Source organism: Rhinatrema bivittatum, chromosome 4, assembly GCF_901001135.1.
Source record: "Rhinatrema bivittatum chromosome 4, aRhiBiv1.1, whole genome shotgun sequence".
NCBI classification, from domain to species: Eukaryota; Metazoa; Chordata; class Amphibia; order Gymnophiona; family Rhinatrematidae; genus Rhinatrema; species Rhinatrema bivittatum.
The window spans coordinates 180,535,164-180,552,375 of NC_042618.1; the positions used below are offsets into that span (position 1 = coordinate 180,535,164).

The window sequence follows — 17,212 nt, forward strand, 5'->3', positions numbered from 1 at the left end:
CCGTTAAGCCCGTAACAACGGGCTCGGTCCGTTTCCTTCCCACTCCCTCCCCCTCATTCTCCCTCCTCCTTCACTCTCTCCCCCTCTCCCCCTCACCTTCCCCCTCCCCCTTCCCCCTCTCTCACCCCCTCTCTCTCTCTTACACACCTCCCTCCCCCTCTCTCTCACCCCTCCCTCTCTTTCTCTCACCTTCCCTCCCCTCTCTCTCACCTCCCTCTCTCATACCTCCCTCTCTCACACCTCCCTCTCTCACCTCCCTCTCTCACACCTCCCTCTCTCTCTCACCTTCCCTCCCTCTCACCTCCCTCCCTCTCTCTCTCTCTCACCTTCCCCTCCCTCTCCTCAGTCACTCCCCCTCTCTCAATCCCCTCCCCTCTCTGATCATCCACAACCGGCAGATCTCGGGGGGGGGGGGGCGCGGCGCCGCTACTTCTCCTCCCGCTCCTGCCGGCAGATATCGGAGGGGGGGGGGGCTGTCACTCCCGCGCGCGCGGCACCGCTACTTCTCCTCCCGCTCCTGCCGGCAGATATCGGGGGGGGCTGTCACTCCCGCGCGCGCGGCGCCGCTGCTTCTCCTCCCGCTCCTGCTTCGGGGCCGCCGCCGCTCCAGCTTTTCACCCTCGCCGCCGCTCCTGCGGCCCCACCGCCATTTTTTTTTTTTCGGGCACGCACGGCTCTGACCGACGTGCTCGCCCGCACATGCGCGGTAGAGCTGCTCTCTACTGCGCATTTGCGGGCCGTCGGTCAGAGCCCATTTATAAGGTAGATATATATATATATATATATATATATATATATATATATATATGGTATATATTATATATACATATATACCAACACACCCACCAGAAGCAGTCGGGCCAACAGGTATTCACCTCATGTCTTTTCACCCCTTCCCATCCTCTTTCAAGGTCTTTCAGTTGCGCCAGGAAATTACACAAAACTCAAAGCCATGTGGCTGCTCTCATCTCAGGTTAAGCAGCTCCAACACTCTCTGCTCTGCCAGAAATGATCCTACCCACCATCGGCTCTGCTCCTTTTCTGCAGGGAGCTGGAACTGATTTACACCACCAACTTTGCTCTGTTTCCCTGGGGGAGCCAGAATTTATTTACCACCAGGAAAAAAAAAAAGGTGACAGAACACTATTCTTTGTTGTTCTGCAAGAAATCAAGCCCTGGGTAACAGAACCAAAAAGGAGTTGAATTAGCGTAAATTTGAAACTTGTGAGTTGTAGTGCTTATCAAGGCCAGGGTTGAAACCTTGACCACTGGCATTACTGCGTATAAGTTTCAAACTTGTGTTAATTCAACCCCTTTTAGTGTCTGTTTTTTGCTCTGTAGCATCTACTTCAGTTTCACGCCTTCTCCTTCTGTTCTTTATAAGAAGAGGAGGGGAGGGGGAACAAGAGGAGGGGGTCTGGATTAGGGAGTAGGTTGGCTGTTTGCTCTTTCTGCTTTCAGACTCGCCCTCTCTTTTCCTCTTCCTTGCAGGCTGTCTGAAAGGCAGGGAAGGACTGGAGCAGAACACTCATGCTGCTCTGCCTCTTAAGTCTGAAAAGAAATGGTGGAACTGTGTTCCAAGCATTCCCTCACAAATTAAGCCCTGGCTATTGGGGAATTCCTAAGGACCTCTCTGTGGGCTAGTATATTGGCCTCATTGTGCTGTGTCAATAATATGCAAACCCTCACTATGGGAGGGGCCACATAAATAATTCTACCTCTCAGGTGTGTGATTTAGAATGCGCATGTGTAGCACTTCCACTTAACTAAAGGTTCTCCCAAGGAAGTAGGAGAGGCTGGAACAGAAAGTAAAAACAGGAACAGAAAGTAAAAAGCAGGGGAGATGAAAAACTGATACTACAAGCATATCCAGCATAGCTCCCTGCTTCAACGGCAGGGGAGAAGAAAAACAACCAATAAGGGCTGAATGGCACGGTCTGGGTAAAGCAGATGGGCATGGGTGTAGCTTGCTTATTGCGGTGGTTACTTCCCCTACTTCCCCTACTACCCATAACTAATCAAGCTTGATATTTCACTTGGTTGCAGCTCCATCACTGCTCTCTACATTAATGGTGGGGGTGGAAGGGAAGTAGAACCAAAGAGCTAAGAGAAACAGATAAGTATGAGAAAAAAATGTGAAGCTTGCTGGGCAGACTGGATGGGCCGTTTGGTCTTCTTCTGCCGTCATTTCTATGTTTCTATATATATGTTTCTATATATAAACATAAAATAAATACACAATATATTACTATTGCAAGTACAGCAAACAAAATTAATGCATGCAGATTTACATAACACATTTGAATTCTTAGACTTTATAGGAAAAAGAAGCACATGGCATTATAGTAAAAGAAAAATGAATTAGCATAGGAAAATTATGAAATTAGGTTTTTGTAAGTTATAACAGAAACCCACTACCCTGCCCTATATCTCAGTTCAATTCAAGGAAAATTTCAAAATTCCTACCTAAAGTCTGGTCAGAATAATAGCATAAATTCTCAGTTAAATCTTACGTGATTTTTTAATCCTTTAGACAAACTTCTCTGCAATCCAGATGTTTGGGGGATACTTGTTTCCAGCACTCCAGTCAGTCCAGTGATCAACTTGCCTCACGGAGAAACTCTCACAAAAAGAAATATTACCTGTCTATTCTAAATAAAATCACAACAAATCTTCTGAGATTCCCTGCAACTAAGCTAGCCTAATACTAAAGGATGGTAACTTTACCAAGCGCACCCACATATGCATGTAAGTGAGCGTAGTACACATGCACTGGGATTTTAAATTGTCTACGCGTGTGCACATAGTATAAAATGCACCTAGCACGTGTATTAATAGCCCTAATTTTAAGTAGTTATGCAAGAAAATATTATTTGTGGATCTTTGCTTAGAACTTCTCAGCTTATACACATGCAAGTGAGCACATTATAAAACATGAGCATGTGAAGGAAATAACTACTTAGTCCACCAGTTTGCCCAGTCTATTTCTAGGCATCAGGACCCCTCTGCTTCTTCAGCCTGCAACTCTCCCAGTTTACCCAGACCCCTCACCCAATCAGTTTTTAACTATAATGAGTTTTATTCGGACTTACACCTGAAAAAGAGCAGAAGTAAATATGTGCAGGTAATAGTCCAACGTGCACTGCATTTGCCAATTTTAAAATTGAGATTTATGCAAGTAAATGTTGGCCCCTCACCAGAATGCCCCTGACCCACCCCTAACACATCTCTTTTTACGTGCATATACGTACATACTTTGCTGCTTTTAAAATAAGAGTTGCTTGCATTTGGCCCATTACTCATGTATATGGGCCTTTTTACGGAAGTAATGCTTTTAAAATTTACCCCACATTGTATAAGCAGCTATTCGATAACTGTGTTACACAATGTTAGGTTCTATCTTAGGAGTCTCCTCCCAGGAAAGAGATCTAGGCGTCATAGTGGATAATACATTGAAATCATCGGCCCAGTGTGCTGTGGCGATCAAAAAAGCAAACAGAATGTTAGGAAATTGTAATTATTAGGAAGGGAATGGAAAATAAAAGGGAGGATGTCATAATGCCTCTGTATCACTCTATGGTGAGACCATATCTTGAATACTGTGATCACCGCATCTCAAAAAGAATATAGCTGCACTGGAGAAAGTGCAGAGAAGGGCAACCAAAATGATAAGGGGCATGGAACAGCTGCCCTATGAGGAAAGGCTAAAGAAGTTAGATGCTGTTCAGTTTGGAGAAGAGATGACTGAGGGAGGATATGATAGAAGTCTACAAATTCATGAAAGGACTCGAACAAGTTAATGTAAATCGGTTATTTTACTCTCTCAGATAATAGAAGGACCAGGGGGCACTCCATGAAGTTAGCAAGTAGCTCATTTATTTATTTATTTATTTAGAAACTTTTATATACCGGTATTAGTGGGGACATCATACCGGTTCACATAATAACAAAAAAGGCTTGAAAGTACATATCAACAGGGAGGGAGAACTGGGTGGGGGGTTAACCAAGGGCAGAATAGAAAAATAGTTTAACAAGAACAAGTAACAATTTACAATATAATTAGCTCCTTAATATAAGGAAAGGGAGGTCACCAAGAGGTGGTGTGCGAGATGGCGAGAATGGAGGACTATTCTGAATAAACTTGGTTGAACAGTAGTGTTTTTAGTTTCTTTTTAAATTTGAAACAAAATAAAGAAAATTATTTTTTCTCAGCGTGTAGTTAAGCTCTGGAATTCATTGCCAGTAGATGTGGTTATAGCAGTTAGTGTAACTGGGTTTTAAAAAGGTTTGGATAAGTTCCTCAAGGCTAAATCCATAAACTGCTATTACTATAATTAATAAGCAATACTAGCTTGTGATCTGTCTAATGTTTGGGTACTTGCCAGGTACTTGTGACTTGGATTGGCCACTGTGGGAAACAGGATACTGGGCTTGATTGACCCTTGGTCTGACCTAGTATGTTCTTATGTAAAACTAACTGGAAAATAAATTGAACAAAATTTATCCAAAAAAATCACTTAATTAACCTCTGCTAAAAAAACATATTCATCTGGCTGAATATGGGAGCACCCAAATGGCAAAATCCCTGCAGCAAAAGAAAATTCCTTTTCCACTTTTATTATTTTGGTTATCTATCTCTCCCCCTTTCATTCTCTCTGCCTTTAAACAAAACACTTGCTATCTTTTATACCTAATTAAAAAGGCTCATTAGTATTCAGTTCCTTCTCTCTCATTAACTCCAGGCAGGTATTCATTTATTCATTTAGATGTTTTATATACCATCATTCCAAACGTAGATCACAAATGGTTTACAAGATCCGCATACATATTCATGGTCAGCGATCACCCTCCCAAGCTCTGATACAAAGATGTACCATTCATCATTTCAAATATAACTTAGTATTTCATAGAAAGTTAATTATAATAAATCCTAGCATATTCCCCTTCAGTAATGTCCACTTGGTGTCTCTTTTGGCCAAGCAAATAAAACAGCACTGGTTTCCAGTCAAAGGTGCATGCTACTGATATCATATGTTCAAAGAAGCATTTGGTATTTGCATTCTTCTGTAAATTACAAAAGAGATTTCAAAGAACTGCTTCAAGTTACCATCAGGCATTCCCTGAGTTTTAAAAAAAAAAAGTGACCAGGGGTTATTCCTTTTGTAATTGAACTTACCCTAACCAGAGAGGGAAAAGAGCAATTTAATAAGCCACTAGCTTACAATTAGTTGCCATAAAGATGTGGAGAGCACATAGAGAAATGAAACATAACCTCAAGTAAAGTGTTTTGTTCTCCCTTTGTGTTTTAAAACATAGACAATTACGAATCGTTGAAGTTGAAAAAGCCAATGTGACCAAGTTTAGCAGCACTGGTGTGGATGGAGCACTGGTTATCTGGGACACAAAGGTAATCACATCATAAAATGGGTTTAAATCACAAGTGACTTTATACTAAAATACAGTACTGTGCATGTCAGAAGATAATGTAAGCTGAAGGCATCAACATTTATCTGACAGCTTCTTCTTGATGGAAATGATGCCCCTCTATACAGGGTTGGTGTCAAGAGATTTTCCGTCGATAAGCAGGGCATTTAGCCATGCATAATGGGTTGCGTCGTCCACGACGTCACGGGGCGGAGCCTACTCTCTAAGCTCGAAGAGCTTTGAACTGCGCCTGTGCACGAGTTCCCGCGCTCCTCGAGCTTGCCTCAGTTTTTGTTTTCCGCGCTACTACACGGACGTGTGGCAGTTTACTCTCGCCTCAAAAACCTTAAAAAAACGACCAAGGAAGAGAAAATGCCGAAAAGCCCGGGATTCAAATATTGTTCCTGTGGCAAAATTATGTCGGTCACAGATGACCACAATTACTGTTATTTATGTCTTGGTCCCGACCACGACCAGACTACTTGCAGGGACTGTGGAAAAATGTCCCCGCGGGCTAGAAGACAAAGAAAGGAAAAAATGGAGAGACTTAAAATACCTGAAGCCTCCTCCCCAATGGACGACAAATCGACAGGTTCCTCTCAGGGTAAGCAAAAGCCCCAAACTGGAACCCCTCAAAGCTCACTTTCGAGCACAAGAGGCCGTACGTCGCATCCACCTTCGATTGCCAAGCGCGTCGCTTCGACGGAAGACTCCGCCTTGACGCATGCGTCAACACCATCTGTTTCGCGTCATACATCTTCGAAGCATATGGAGAAAAAGAAACCTACGACGCATACGGACGCTTCGAGCTTGCTCACGAAGCGACGCGACGCATCGTCAAAACCTACGAAGCATACTGCTGCTTCGAGCTCACTCACGAAGCGCCACGACGCAGCTACAAAATCCATGACTCATTCGACTCACTTGAAGACAAAATCTTATAAGTCAGATACTCAACAGATTCCAAGGAAATCAACGGCAAAAACTAAACATGTCTCACCACAGCGGATGTCCTCCTTGCGTCAATCCGCTTCCAAGCATGTGGAACACCACTCTCCTTCATCTGTACTATCAGATATAGTAATTGAGGACCCTCCTTCAGGTTGGGATACCTCTCCTGAGATAGGCAGCGATCCTCCTCATCCAAAAAAGAGGACAATATCTCCGCCGACTACACCACCACAAAAACGACTTAAAAAATCTAAGCACATATCTCAGACCCAGTCTCGCGCTACAGCTGAAGACACGATGTTCCAAATAACTACTTTGCTCCACACCTTTTTTAAAGGTTTACCACAGGAGCCTCAAACCATTCCTGAAAATCCGGATTTTTCTCCCTCGCAACATGTTTCGCCATCGCACTCTACTTCACCGGTGTTTTCAACACATACAGATTCCCCACCGGGATCTCCACCATCATCTCCAACCAGCTCAACGGGAATTCCATCGGACCCGCCTCAGGAATTACCACAGCCAACTTCTCCTCCGGAGGATTTGACATATGCCAAATTCCTTGAAAAACTGGGACTTACATTAAATATTGAAATTAAAAAAATCCCAGACCCAAGAACAGAAGTCATGGGTCTATTACAAATCCTAGACCTCCCTTCGGAGCCCACAGCTTTGCCTCCTCACCAGGTTCTAGAAGATCTAATGTCACGGTCTTGGGAAACTCCACTACTTCTCAATCCAGTTTCAAAGAAGTTGGATTTAAAATACAGACTTCAAAAGACCTCACATTATTCAAATGTGCAACTTCCACATAATTCCATCGTGGTAGAATCAGCTTTGAAAAAAGCTAAAAAGAATAGGCTTTTTTCCAATACTCCTCCCGGAAAAGATAACAAGCTTTTAGATGATTTCGCCAAGAAATTGTATCAAAATTCTATGCTTAATTCACGTATCAATCACCATCAATTTTATATTATCCAATATCTGCTTCAATGCACACAGAAACTTCAACCCTTAATTCACAACTCACAAGGGGACTCTTCATTCTCTCAGATTTTCCATGACACACAGGAAGGCCTCCGCCACTTACTGCGTACTTCATATGAAGCATTTGACACCTCAGCACGAGCTTCTGCTGTAGCCATCTCGGCTAGACGTACGGCTTGGCTTCGAGCTAGCAGTATACGCGAAGATGTACATGATCGTCTAGCTAATTTGCCATGTAAACCTGACAATCTCTTTGGTGAAAAACTTCAAGAAACTGTTTCTCTTATAAAAGACCAGAATATCGCTGTGCAATCTCTGACGTCTCCTACGGATACACAACCTCCTTCCAGACGTTATTATCCTCCATATAAGAGAGGTTACTACTACCGTAGACCATATCGATACTTCCAGCCGTATCAACCTCACTATAGGGCGCAGCCTTTTCAACAGCAGCGTCCTCCACCTCAATCACAAGGTCAAAGACCGCGCCAGAGGGCGCAAAGACCTCAAAAAGCTCAGACTACTCAACAAACACCTAAGCAGTCTTTTTGAGACTCCCGGCCACAGCAACAGCATATATAGGAGGCAGATTGTCCACATTTCATCATCAATGGTCGCAAATTACCACAGACCAATGGGTACTAAGTATTATACAGCACGGATACCGGCTTCATTTCAAAAACATACCACTGATTCCCCATCTTACTCACCACTCTGTTCCGCAGATTCAATTGCCAGCCCTGTTCAAGGAGATCTCACTCCTCCTTCAACAAAAAGCGATCAATCTCTTACCCCTACATCAACAGGGCAGCGGTTTTTATTCTCAGTATTTCCTCATTCCAAAGAAGTCGGGAGGCCTTCGCCCAATCCTAGATCTTCGTGCTCTCAACAAATTTCTACACACAGAGAAGTTCAAAATGGTTTCCCTCAAAACAGTCCTGCCTTTTCTCCAAACAAACGATTGGATGTGTTCCCTAGACCTAAAAGATGCGTATACTCACATTCCAATCCACAAAAGCTGTTGGCAATACCTTTGTTTTCAGGTAGCAAACCAACATTACCAGTACAAGGTACTTCCCTTCGGCCTCTCATCGGCTCCACGAGTATTTACGAAATGTCTTGCTGTTGTTGTGGCACACTTACGAAAACAGGGCATAAATATATTTCCTTATTTAGACGATTGGTTAATTGTATCCCACGATGCTTGCTTACTGCAGACACACATAGAAACCATACTCCGGTGTCTCAATCAATTAGGATGGATAGTAAATTACGAAAAATCTCAACTTCATCCAACACAAGACATTCAGTTCATAGGCGCCATTATAAAAACTCCACTGGCAAGAGCATTTCTACCTATCGAAAGGATAAACACTCTGACTTCCATAGCTCACTCTCTTCTACGTCAACAATCCGTTCCAGCTCGTCAGGTTATGGTGTTACTAGGTCATATGGCAGCAGCAATACACGTAGTTCGCAATGCCAGACTCCATATCAGGCGACTCCAATGGGGTTTAAAGTCCCAATGGAACCAACTCTCTCAACCATTGTCTTACAAGGTTCAAGTCACGGACTCCATGAGAAAAGACATCAGATGGTGGCTCCGACCTTCAGTCCTGTCCGAAGGAAACCCGTTCCAGATCACACCTCATCAACTAGTTGTAACAACGGATGCATCTACCAAGGGATGGGGAGCACATCTCCTCCATTTGGAAACACAGGGCTTCTGGTCGTCAATCGAAAAATCCTATCAAATAAACTTACTGGAACTAAGAGCAATAAAGAATTCACTCCTAGCATTCCAATCATGGATTCGAGGAAAATCATTAATGATTCATACCGACAACCAGGTGGCAATGTTTTATATCAACAAACAAGGGGGATCCGGTTCCTTAGCCCTATGCAAGGAAGCAGTACAAATTTGGGAGTGGGCGGAACGCCACAACATCTTCCTACAGGCATCATATTTACCAGGCCTAGCCAACACCAGAGCAGACAAGCTGAGCAGGGTTTTCCACCCGCACAAATGGTCACTCAATCAAACGAATGCGAACAAGATTTTTGCTCTGTGGGGTACTCCGGAGATAGATCTGTTTGCAACAGAAGAGAATCGGAAGGTTCACCTATTTTGTTCTCTTCTTCCCAGTCCATACAGAATTTCGCAGGATGCCTTTCTTATCCAATGGAACAAAGGCCTTCTATATGCTTTTCCCCCGATTCCGCTAATCTCCCGCACAATTCAGAAATGCATACGGGACAAAGCGCACTTAATACTGATAGCTCCAGCATGGCCAAGGCAACCATGGTATACCTATCTCCTCCGTCTATCAGTATTCCCACCGCTACCACTCCCGACAGATCCGCTCCTGCTTTCACAAGAAGGAGGGAACCTCATACATCCGATGCAAGCATCGCTTCATTTGACAGCATGGAGATTGAACGGCGCTTACTGAGCTCCTTACACCTCTCTACAGCAGTTCAAGATATTTTAATCGCAGCACGAAAACCTTCCACGAGGCGCAGTTACGCCTTTAAATGGAAAAGGTACTCAGCGTGGTGTGAACTACAACAGGTAGACCCCTACTCTTGTTCACCTGCCTCTTTACTAGATTACTTACACACATTATCTCTCTCGGGACTGGCAGTCACTTCCATACGAGTTCACCTTAGTGCCATAGCAGCCTATCACCACTTGGAAAAAGAGGGCACTATCTCCTCTCATCCTTTGATATCCAGATTCATGAAGGGTTTAATCCACCTTCACCCACCTATTAAAAAACCAATGGTGCCTTGGGATATCAACATAGTCCTAGAGGCTCTAATGAAAGAGCCATTTGAACCTATGTTAACGTCTCCGCTAAAATTCCTCACATGGAAAGTTTTATTCCTGGTAGCAGTAACGTCAGCACGACGAGTCAGTGAACTTCAAGCACTCGTGGTTAATTTTCCATACCTTCAATTTCATCGAGACAAAGTAGTCTTACGGACTCATCCATCCTTCTTACCTAAAGTGGTTTCTGCCTTTCACCTCAATGAAACCATCTCCTTACCAGTATTTTATCCAGAACCTCACACCACAGATCATCAACGGGTACTTCATACCCTCGATTGTAAGAGAGCACTGGCCTGTTACAAGGACATTACTCACTCAATAAGAAAGTCTTCTCAATTGTTTGTCTCCTTCAACCCAAACAACCCAGGACAACCAGTTTCCAAAAGAACTCTTTCCAATTGGTTAACAGCTTGTATATATTACTGTTATTCCAGATCTTCACTTCCTCTTACAGGATCCATTACAGCTCATCAAATCAGAGCAACTGCGACCTCCTTCGCACATATTCAAGGAGTACCCATCCAGGACATTTGTAAGGCAGCAACCTGGTCTTCTATACACACTTTTACATCTCACTATTGTCTAGACCAGCAATCGGCAGCAGATTCCCCATTGGGTACTGCCATTTTGCACTCTGTTTTGCCTTAATTTTTCTGGCTGTCCACCTGCTTAAGTTGCAAATTGTAAAGTACTCAGTATTAAACTGTTGTTTATTCATTGCTGTATGTCAATTAATCTTTATTTGCAACTTTCAGCTTGGGACTCCCATTATGCATGGCTAAATGCCCTGCTTATCGACGGAAAAAAGCAAGTTTGCTTACCGTAAACGGTGTTTTCCGTAGATAGCAGGGAATTTAGCCATGCATTCCCTCCCACCTCCCTGGACAGCCGTCACCTTGGCTACGCTCACGTCATTCATAGCTTAGTCACAAACTGAGGCAAGCTCGAGGAGCGCGGGAACTCGTGCACAGGCGCAGTTCAAAGCTCTTCGAGCTTAGAGAGTAGGCTCCGCCCCGTGACGTCGTGGACGACGCAACCCATTATGCATGGCTAAATTCCCTGCTATCTACGGAAAACACCGTTTACGGTAAGCAAACTTGCTTTTACTTCATAGTTTTCTCCTTAAACTACATTCCCAGATTTAAATTATGTCACAATAAAGATTCCAAACAGTTTCTTGAGAGTCAGGAACAGTCTTCCTTCTAAGTATCTGCTTGAGGTGCCCACAGTCAGATTGGCTAGGCTAAATATAACAAGAGAGAGAGCCTTTTCAGTGGCGGGACCCATCCTTTGGAACTCGATTCCAAACTCCCTGAGATCAATTATGGACCACAAGGAATTCAAGAAGGCTCTAAAAACCTATCTATTTAAAACAGCTTATGCAGGAATTGAGGAAGTGAATACCTCTCCTCAAAGCTCCTTATAATATCAGTATCGGTTTATGATACATATCTGGAGCTTAATAGACTATTTGTTGCTAACTACATGATAATGAGGACCTTGATTTCGTAATTCTTCTTAAATTTCTGACTTTTCTTGTTTTGTTAAAAAATTTTCTTTTTAGTTAAGTCATGCAGAGTGTTAGGGATTATAATTATACAATGTATTTTTTTTCAATCTTTACTATTTCCTATTTATTTATTATGTTTTTTATTTTCTTTAGTATTATTATTATTTTATCTTTTATAATTTGAAGTTGTGAACCGTTTTGGTCGGATACCCTCCGTGAAAATCGGTATATAAAATGTTTTAAATAAATAAATAAATAAATAAATAAATAAATAAATTTGAAAGAACCTTTCACCCTCTTCATTGGTAGTGTGACCCAGCTATGAGAGAGTTGGTGGGGATTTGTAAATCCCACAGTGCCACAAACTTATTTAAGAACAGTTAAAATGCTCAACGCTAGAGGCACTTTCCATTGGAAAACACGGGGCTCCACAGGACTCCAGAGTAAGCAAGATGATCCAGTTTATATCATCCATCGATCAAAAAGGGAATGATCTGAACTGACAATAAAACAGTACAAAAAAAAATGGTCTCCTCAAGTGTCCAGTCCAGCCATGAGCAGATACACTGCTGAGCTGACACACTGCAGGGAGAGATGGCAAATATTGCAGTTCCCACCTATCTTAGACTCTAGACTCTGAAAATACAAGTGTTCTTGAGCTATTCAACATTGATGGGGAGCACAGGGAGAAGGGACAGAGGATGGGTATAGAGATTCCTTGCTATAAATTCTCCTTGTCCTATTATCTCTTCACAGCTCATGACATGCTATCAGGTAACATGCTATGCAAGCTCCTTATGAACAAAACCTTAGCTCTCCCAATAGTTGGTAATATTTAATTTTGCCTCAACTGTCTTCCCTTTGTTGATATCGTTACTAGATGCTTGTTATCATCAGTAAATTCTTAGAGGTAGATATTCAGAACTTACAGGGTCATTCATCAAAATGCATTATGGGGCAGATTTTCAAAGGCTACACGCGTAACATATGTGCGTAACCTGAGAAAATCTGCCCCTGCGCGCCGAGCCTATTTTGTATAGGCTCGGCAGCGCGCGCAAGCCCCGGGACAGGCGTATGTCCAGGGGCTTCGAAAAAGGGGCGGGAAGGGGCGAGTCCGGGGGCTTGGCGGTGGTCTGGGGCGGGTCCGGGGATCAGGGGGCAGTCCGGGGGCGGTTCTGGAGGCTTGGCAGCGGTTCGGGGGCAGTCCTGAGGCCTCCTTTGTTGCAGCTGGCCGGCGCGCAAGATACGCCTGCCTCAGGCAGGCATAAGAAATAAAATAAGGTAGGGGGGGATTTAAGTAGGGCTGGGGGGTGGGTTAGATAGGGGAAGGGAAGGGAAGGTGCGGGGGACCGGAAAAAAAGTTCCCTCCAAGGCCGCTCCGATTTCGGTAGAGAGTCCATCAAGCTAGGGCAAGAGAACATTGTAGAAATCTTATCTTTGTGTAACTTTCCTCACTCCAAATCACATCAAATCTTCACCAAGGTCTACTGTGCTGTTCGTACATCTCACTCTGCATGTAAAACTGGCCCCAAAACTCTAGACCACGAAAACCTCACCTCAAATTACTAGCTAGCCCTCCTATAGTGATTATAAATAGTTGAATAATATGAAAGCCTTATAAAGAGTCTCTCTCTCTCTCTCCCCCTAAGTATCATGGAAAAACTTTAATGCACATTATAATAAACTACCTAGGCAAAGCACTAAGATAGCATGCAGTAATTCTAAAATTATCATAGCCACACCCGTTTTCCTTATTGCAGGCATCGTCCATGCAAAAATTATCACATTTTGATCAATCTAGGGGTTAGCAAGCTGGGGAAGTTAATAGGACATACTTATCCTGCTAATTTATCTTGGATATTCAGCAGCATGGCTGCCCCGCTGAATGTACCCATACAATTTTTGAGTTAGATGGATACGTTTACCTGGCTTTTAGTCCTGCTCAATAGGAAGTCTAACTTATCCAGCTAACCTAACCAGATAAGTATGAATGTTGCTACTTATCCTTTTACATAAGCTGGATAAATAGCTCCTCTCAGTTATGCCCCCATTCTGCCCACCACTTAGCTGGCTAACTACTAGGCGGATAAGTATTTATCTGGCTAAGTGGTGGCCGCTAAATGCAGCTGTTTATTCAGATGCTGCCGCTTAGCCAGATAAGTCAGAACTGATCCGACTAAGGGCCTCATTTTCTAAAGTATCGCAGGCCTGCAATACTTTAGGTAATGAGGGGCGGGGGGCCGAAACGGGGGGCGGTCCTGCGCTAGCTAGCAGTGATCGCACCACCACGGTGCGATCACTGCCGGTTTCGCACCCAATAGCGCCACCATAGAAGGTGTAGCTATTGGGCGCGAACTAGGACGCGAAAAGGGCCTTACCTTTTTGGTGTTCGCAGCGTCTTCGCGGAGTCAGCCCCGGTGACGCCCCGACTCCTCCTCTTCCAGGGCCGACTCCACCCCCATCTTAGTATCGCACGTGATAAGGGACTTTTCACATGCGAAACGTCCCTTATCGCGTGCGAGCCGTCTGGAAAATAAGGCCCTAAGTGATGCTGAATACCAACCTGTTTGGCATTAATACAGAATACATGTTATAAGTTTGAAAGCAGGGACTGTGCAATGTAATGGATAATTCTACTATTACTATTACTGTTGCATATCATTTCCCTAGTGCTGCCAGATGTACTCAGTGTTGTACAGATAAACAAAAGAGAAACAGTCCCTGCTCTGTGGAAATTATTTGTTTAAAATTATTTATATTCCTCCTAGCCATCATTCTAGGTGGGTTACAAACTACATTCATAAAAATTAATGTAAAACAATCATCACAAATAAAACATGATATTAAAACATCAACCAGCAGAAACCAATTACCAATCTAGGATATCACAAAACTAAATCATAAAATGAGAAATAAAAACTTAATTAACTGACAAGGTAATAAAAAAAACATAAAATGACAATCAACCAAACTCAGCCTGATCAGTAATGGCAGAGCTGACATGACACAGTATCAAACTGAGCCAGCCCACATGACTACTAATTACTCCCAAAGGCTAGAGAAAACAGAAAGGCCTTAAGATTATTTTGAAAATATTTTACCAATGACTAAGCCCTTAGTGTTGAATTTGTGGACCCTTGAGCCGGCTGAGACGGATGATGCTGCACTGTAGGAAGGCCCAAAGTGGATGTCGAAGCCGGGAGGCAGCACAGGAGACAGGACTCGAAGAATCTTCACCACTGGAAGCCCGAGGTCCCCCCAGGAGGAGCCCGTGAGGACCCGGGCCTCTTGGACTTAGGTGCGGTCCTCTGCGGCCGAGGATCCGAAGAGGAGAAACAGCAACTGGTTCACTGAGTTGCACAGCAACTGATTCGTTGATAAGAGGAGAGAGGAGAAAGGAGAAGTAGGTCAGCTAGCTCTTATGGCCTGGATTGGCCACTGTTGGAAACAGGATGCTGGGCTTGATGGACCCTTGGTCTGACCCAGCATGGTATGTTCTTAGTTCCAGGCTGTAACTGCAAGGAAAAGAAATGTACACAGGGAGGATAACTTTCAAACAAATGCACGTGGAGACATATACACGCATATATGGCCATGAATAGAGTGAATGCACACATGCTTTTCCCACCTATTTACAAAATATATGTGCATATATTTTGCACACAAAAATAAAGTAGGACTTATAAAAAAGTATTGTTGTGGCACTTTAATTTACTGCTTGCGGTGGAGAAAAATAAATGTATATTTTGACTTCATTAAAATAAATTCACTTTTCTCTAGGCCATACAATTTAGATGTCCATAGCAAGGGGTGCCTAATATTTTGCTGAGGTTGCTGAAGTGAATTATAGCTAAAAACGAAACGGGATAAAAACGGATGCTCATACTGAGCGCCAGTTGCAATTGGGCGCCCGATGCAGTAAACTATTGAGCAGTACGTACTCACAGTTCTCCTTTAGCGTGCCTTTATTATCGCTGCCTCTCATTTAAATATTGTATTGGGCGCCCAGGGAATGTCGCTGCGCGTACATTATGACTACAGCGCTCAATACTAGCGCTTGTTTCCAGCGTGTGTTTTACTGCATCGGCCCCTATATTAGGTAACTAATTCCTCTGAACTCTAGCCCTTAAGGATCTTTTCTCATTCTGTCTGTAAGGGGGAAAAAAAAATTCAGCCAGTCAGATGAGCCAATAAATACAATTTTGTGCTGTAACAGTTTTTTAAACCTCTTTCTTTATCTTTTAGCCTTGAACATGAATCATTAGAAGATATCCAAAGACCTTCTGTAAGAAATGTGCACCATAACATCTATCTGTAACTATCGTTAGCCATTAATAACCTGTCCTTTCTTTTCCCTCCTCGCCAGTTCTATCCACCCTTGTTATATGTAACTGCCTTTTCCGCACCATAGTTCTAGTTTGAAGTTTATTATGCACTCCTGTTTTTCTGTGAACCAGTATGATGTGACTGCTGTCTTGAATGCCGGTATATAAAAAAACTTAAATAATGAATAAATAAATAAATAATAAATAACATGAAAAAACTTCTCATGTATAAGAATAAACTTTCATTTTTCAAATACAATTATGATATGATTTTTCTTACCTTAATATGTTATCCATAGTGTTCTTCTCATGCAGTTTATTGTTTATCGTTTTGTTTTTTTTTTAATGAAGAATCACTCTAAACATTACAGAAAAGGACACAGGTTGTTGAGTGCCAAAACCAGAGAATCCCAGCATTTACTAAAATCAAATGCAAAATCACACTTCAAAATTGGAAATACACACACTGGGCCAGATAAATCTACGCCCGATTTTATAACATGCGTGTACAGCTGCACACATGTTATAAAATCCGGGGTTGGTGCGCGCAAGGGGGTGCACACTTGTGCACCTTGCGCCTGCCGGGCCCTAGAGGAGCCCCTAGGGGAGCCCCCGATGTTTTTCCACGTTTCCTCCAAGGGAACTTTCCTTCTGCTCCCCCCACCGTCCCCTCCCTTCCCCTATCTAACCCGCCCCCCAGCCCTACCTAAACCCCCCCCCCCCACCTTGTTGTCTTAGTTACGCCTGCCAGCTGCCGGCGTGCGATCCTCTGGCACGGCTGCCGTGCCGGAGGCCTCGGTCCCGCCCCCAGACTGGCACCCCGCCCACGCCCCTGCCCCCTTCCCGCCCCTTTTTCAAAGCCCCGGGACATACGTGCGTCCCAGGGCTTGCGCACGTCACCGAGCCTATGCAAAATAGGCTCGGCGCGCGCAGGGGCACCTTCTCGTGGTTATGCGCATAAGTTATGTGCGTAACCCTTTGAAAATCTGCCCCAATATATGTAAAAAAGAGGTGCAATAAACTTTTTATTAATAAAGGAAAAAAATTTTAACAACAGATTCAAATGAAGAACAGGGTATCAAAAATGTATGATAACGTGCATACATTTATCTGATGTCTCTTGCCACGGAATGGGCTTCAGGCATTATCAAAACCAGCACTCTAAATTAATATCATCAGCTG

The 17,212-nt window shown here is 43.5% G+C and overlaps 1 protein-coding gene across 1 annotated transcript in view; it reads left to right on the top strand.

Annotated features, from left to right (window-relative positions):
* LOC115090346 (actin-related protein 2/3 complex subunit 1A-like) overlaps nt 1-16,185 on the top strand; it is a 32,882-nt gene extending 16,697 nt beyond the window's left edge. Inside the window, exons 9-10 of the mRNA XM_029599296.1 lie at nt 5,317-5,407; nt 15,951-16,185. Of these exons, the coding sequence (XP_029455156.1) occupies nt 5,317-5,407; nt 15,951-15,956 (97 nt within the window). The 3' untranslated portion in view covers nt 15,957-16,185. The remainder of the gene's footprint in view (nt 1-5,316; nt 5,408-15,950) is intronic.
* Nucleotides 16,186-17,212: the final 1,027 nt, after the last annotated feature.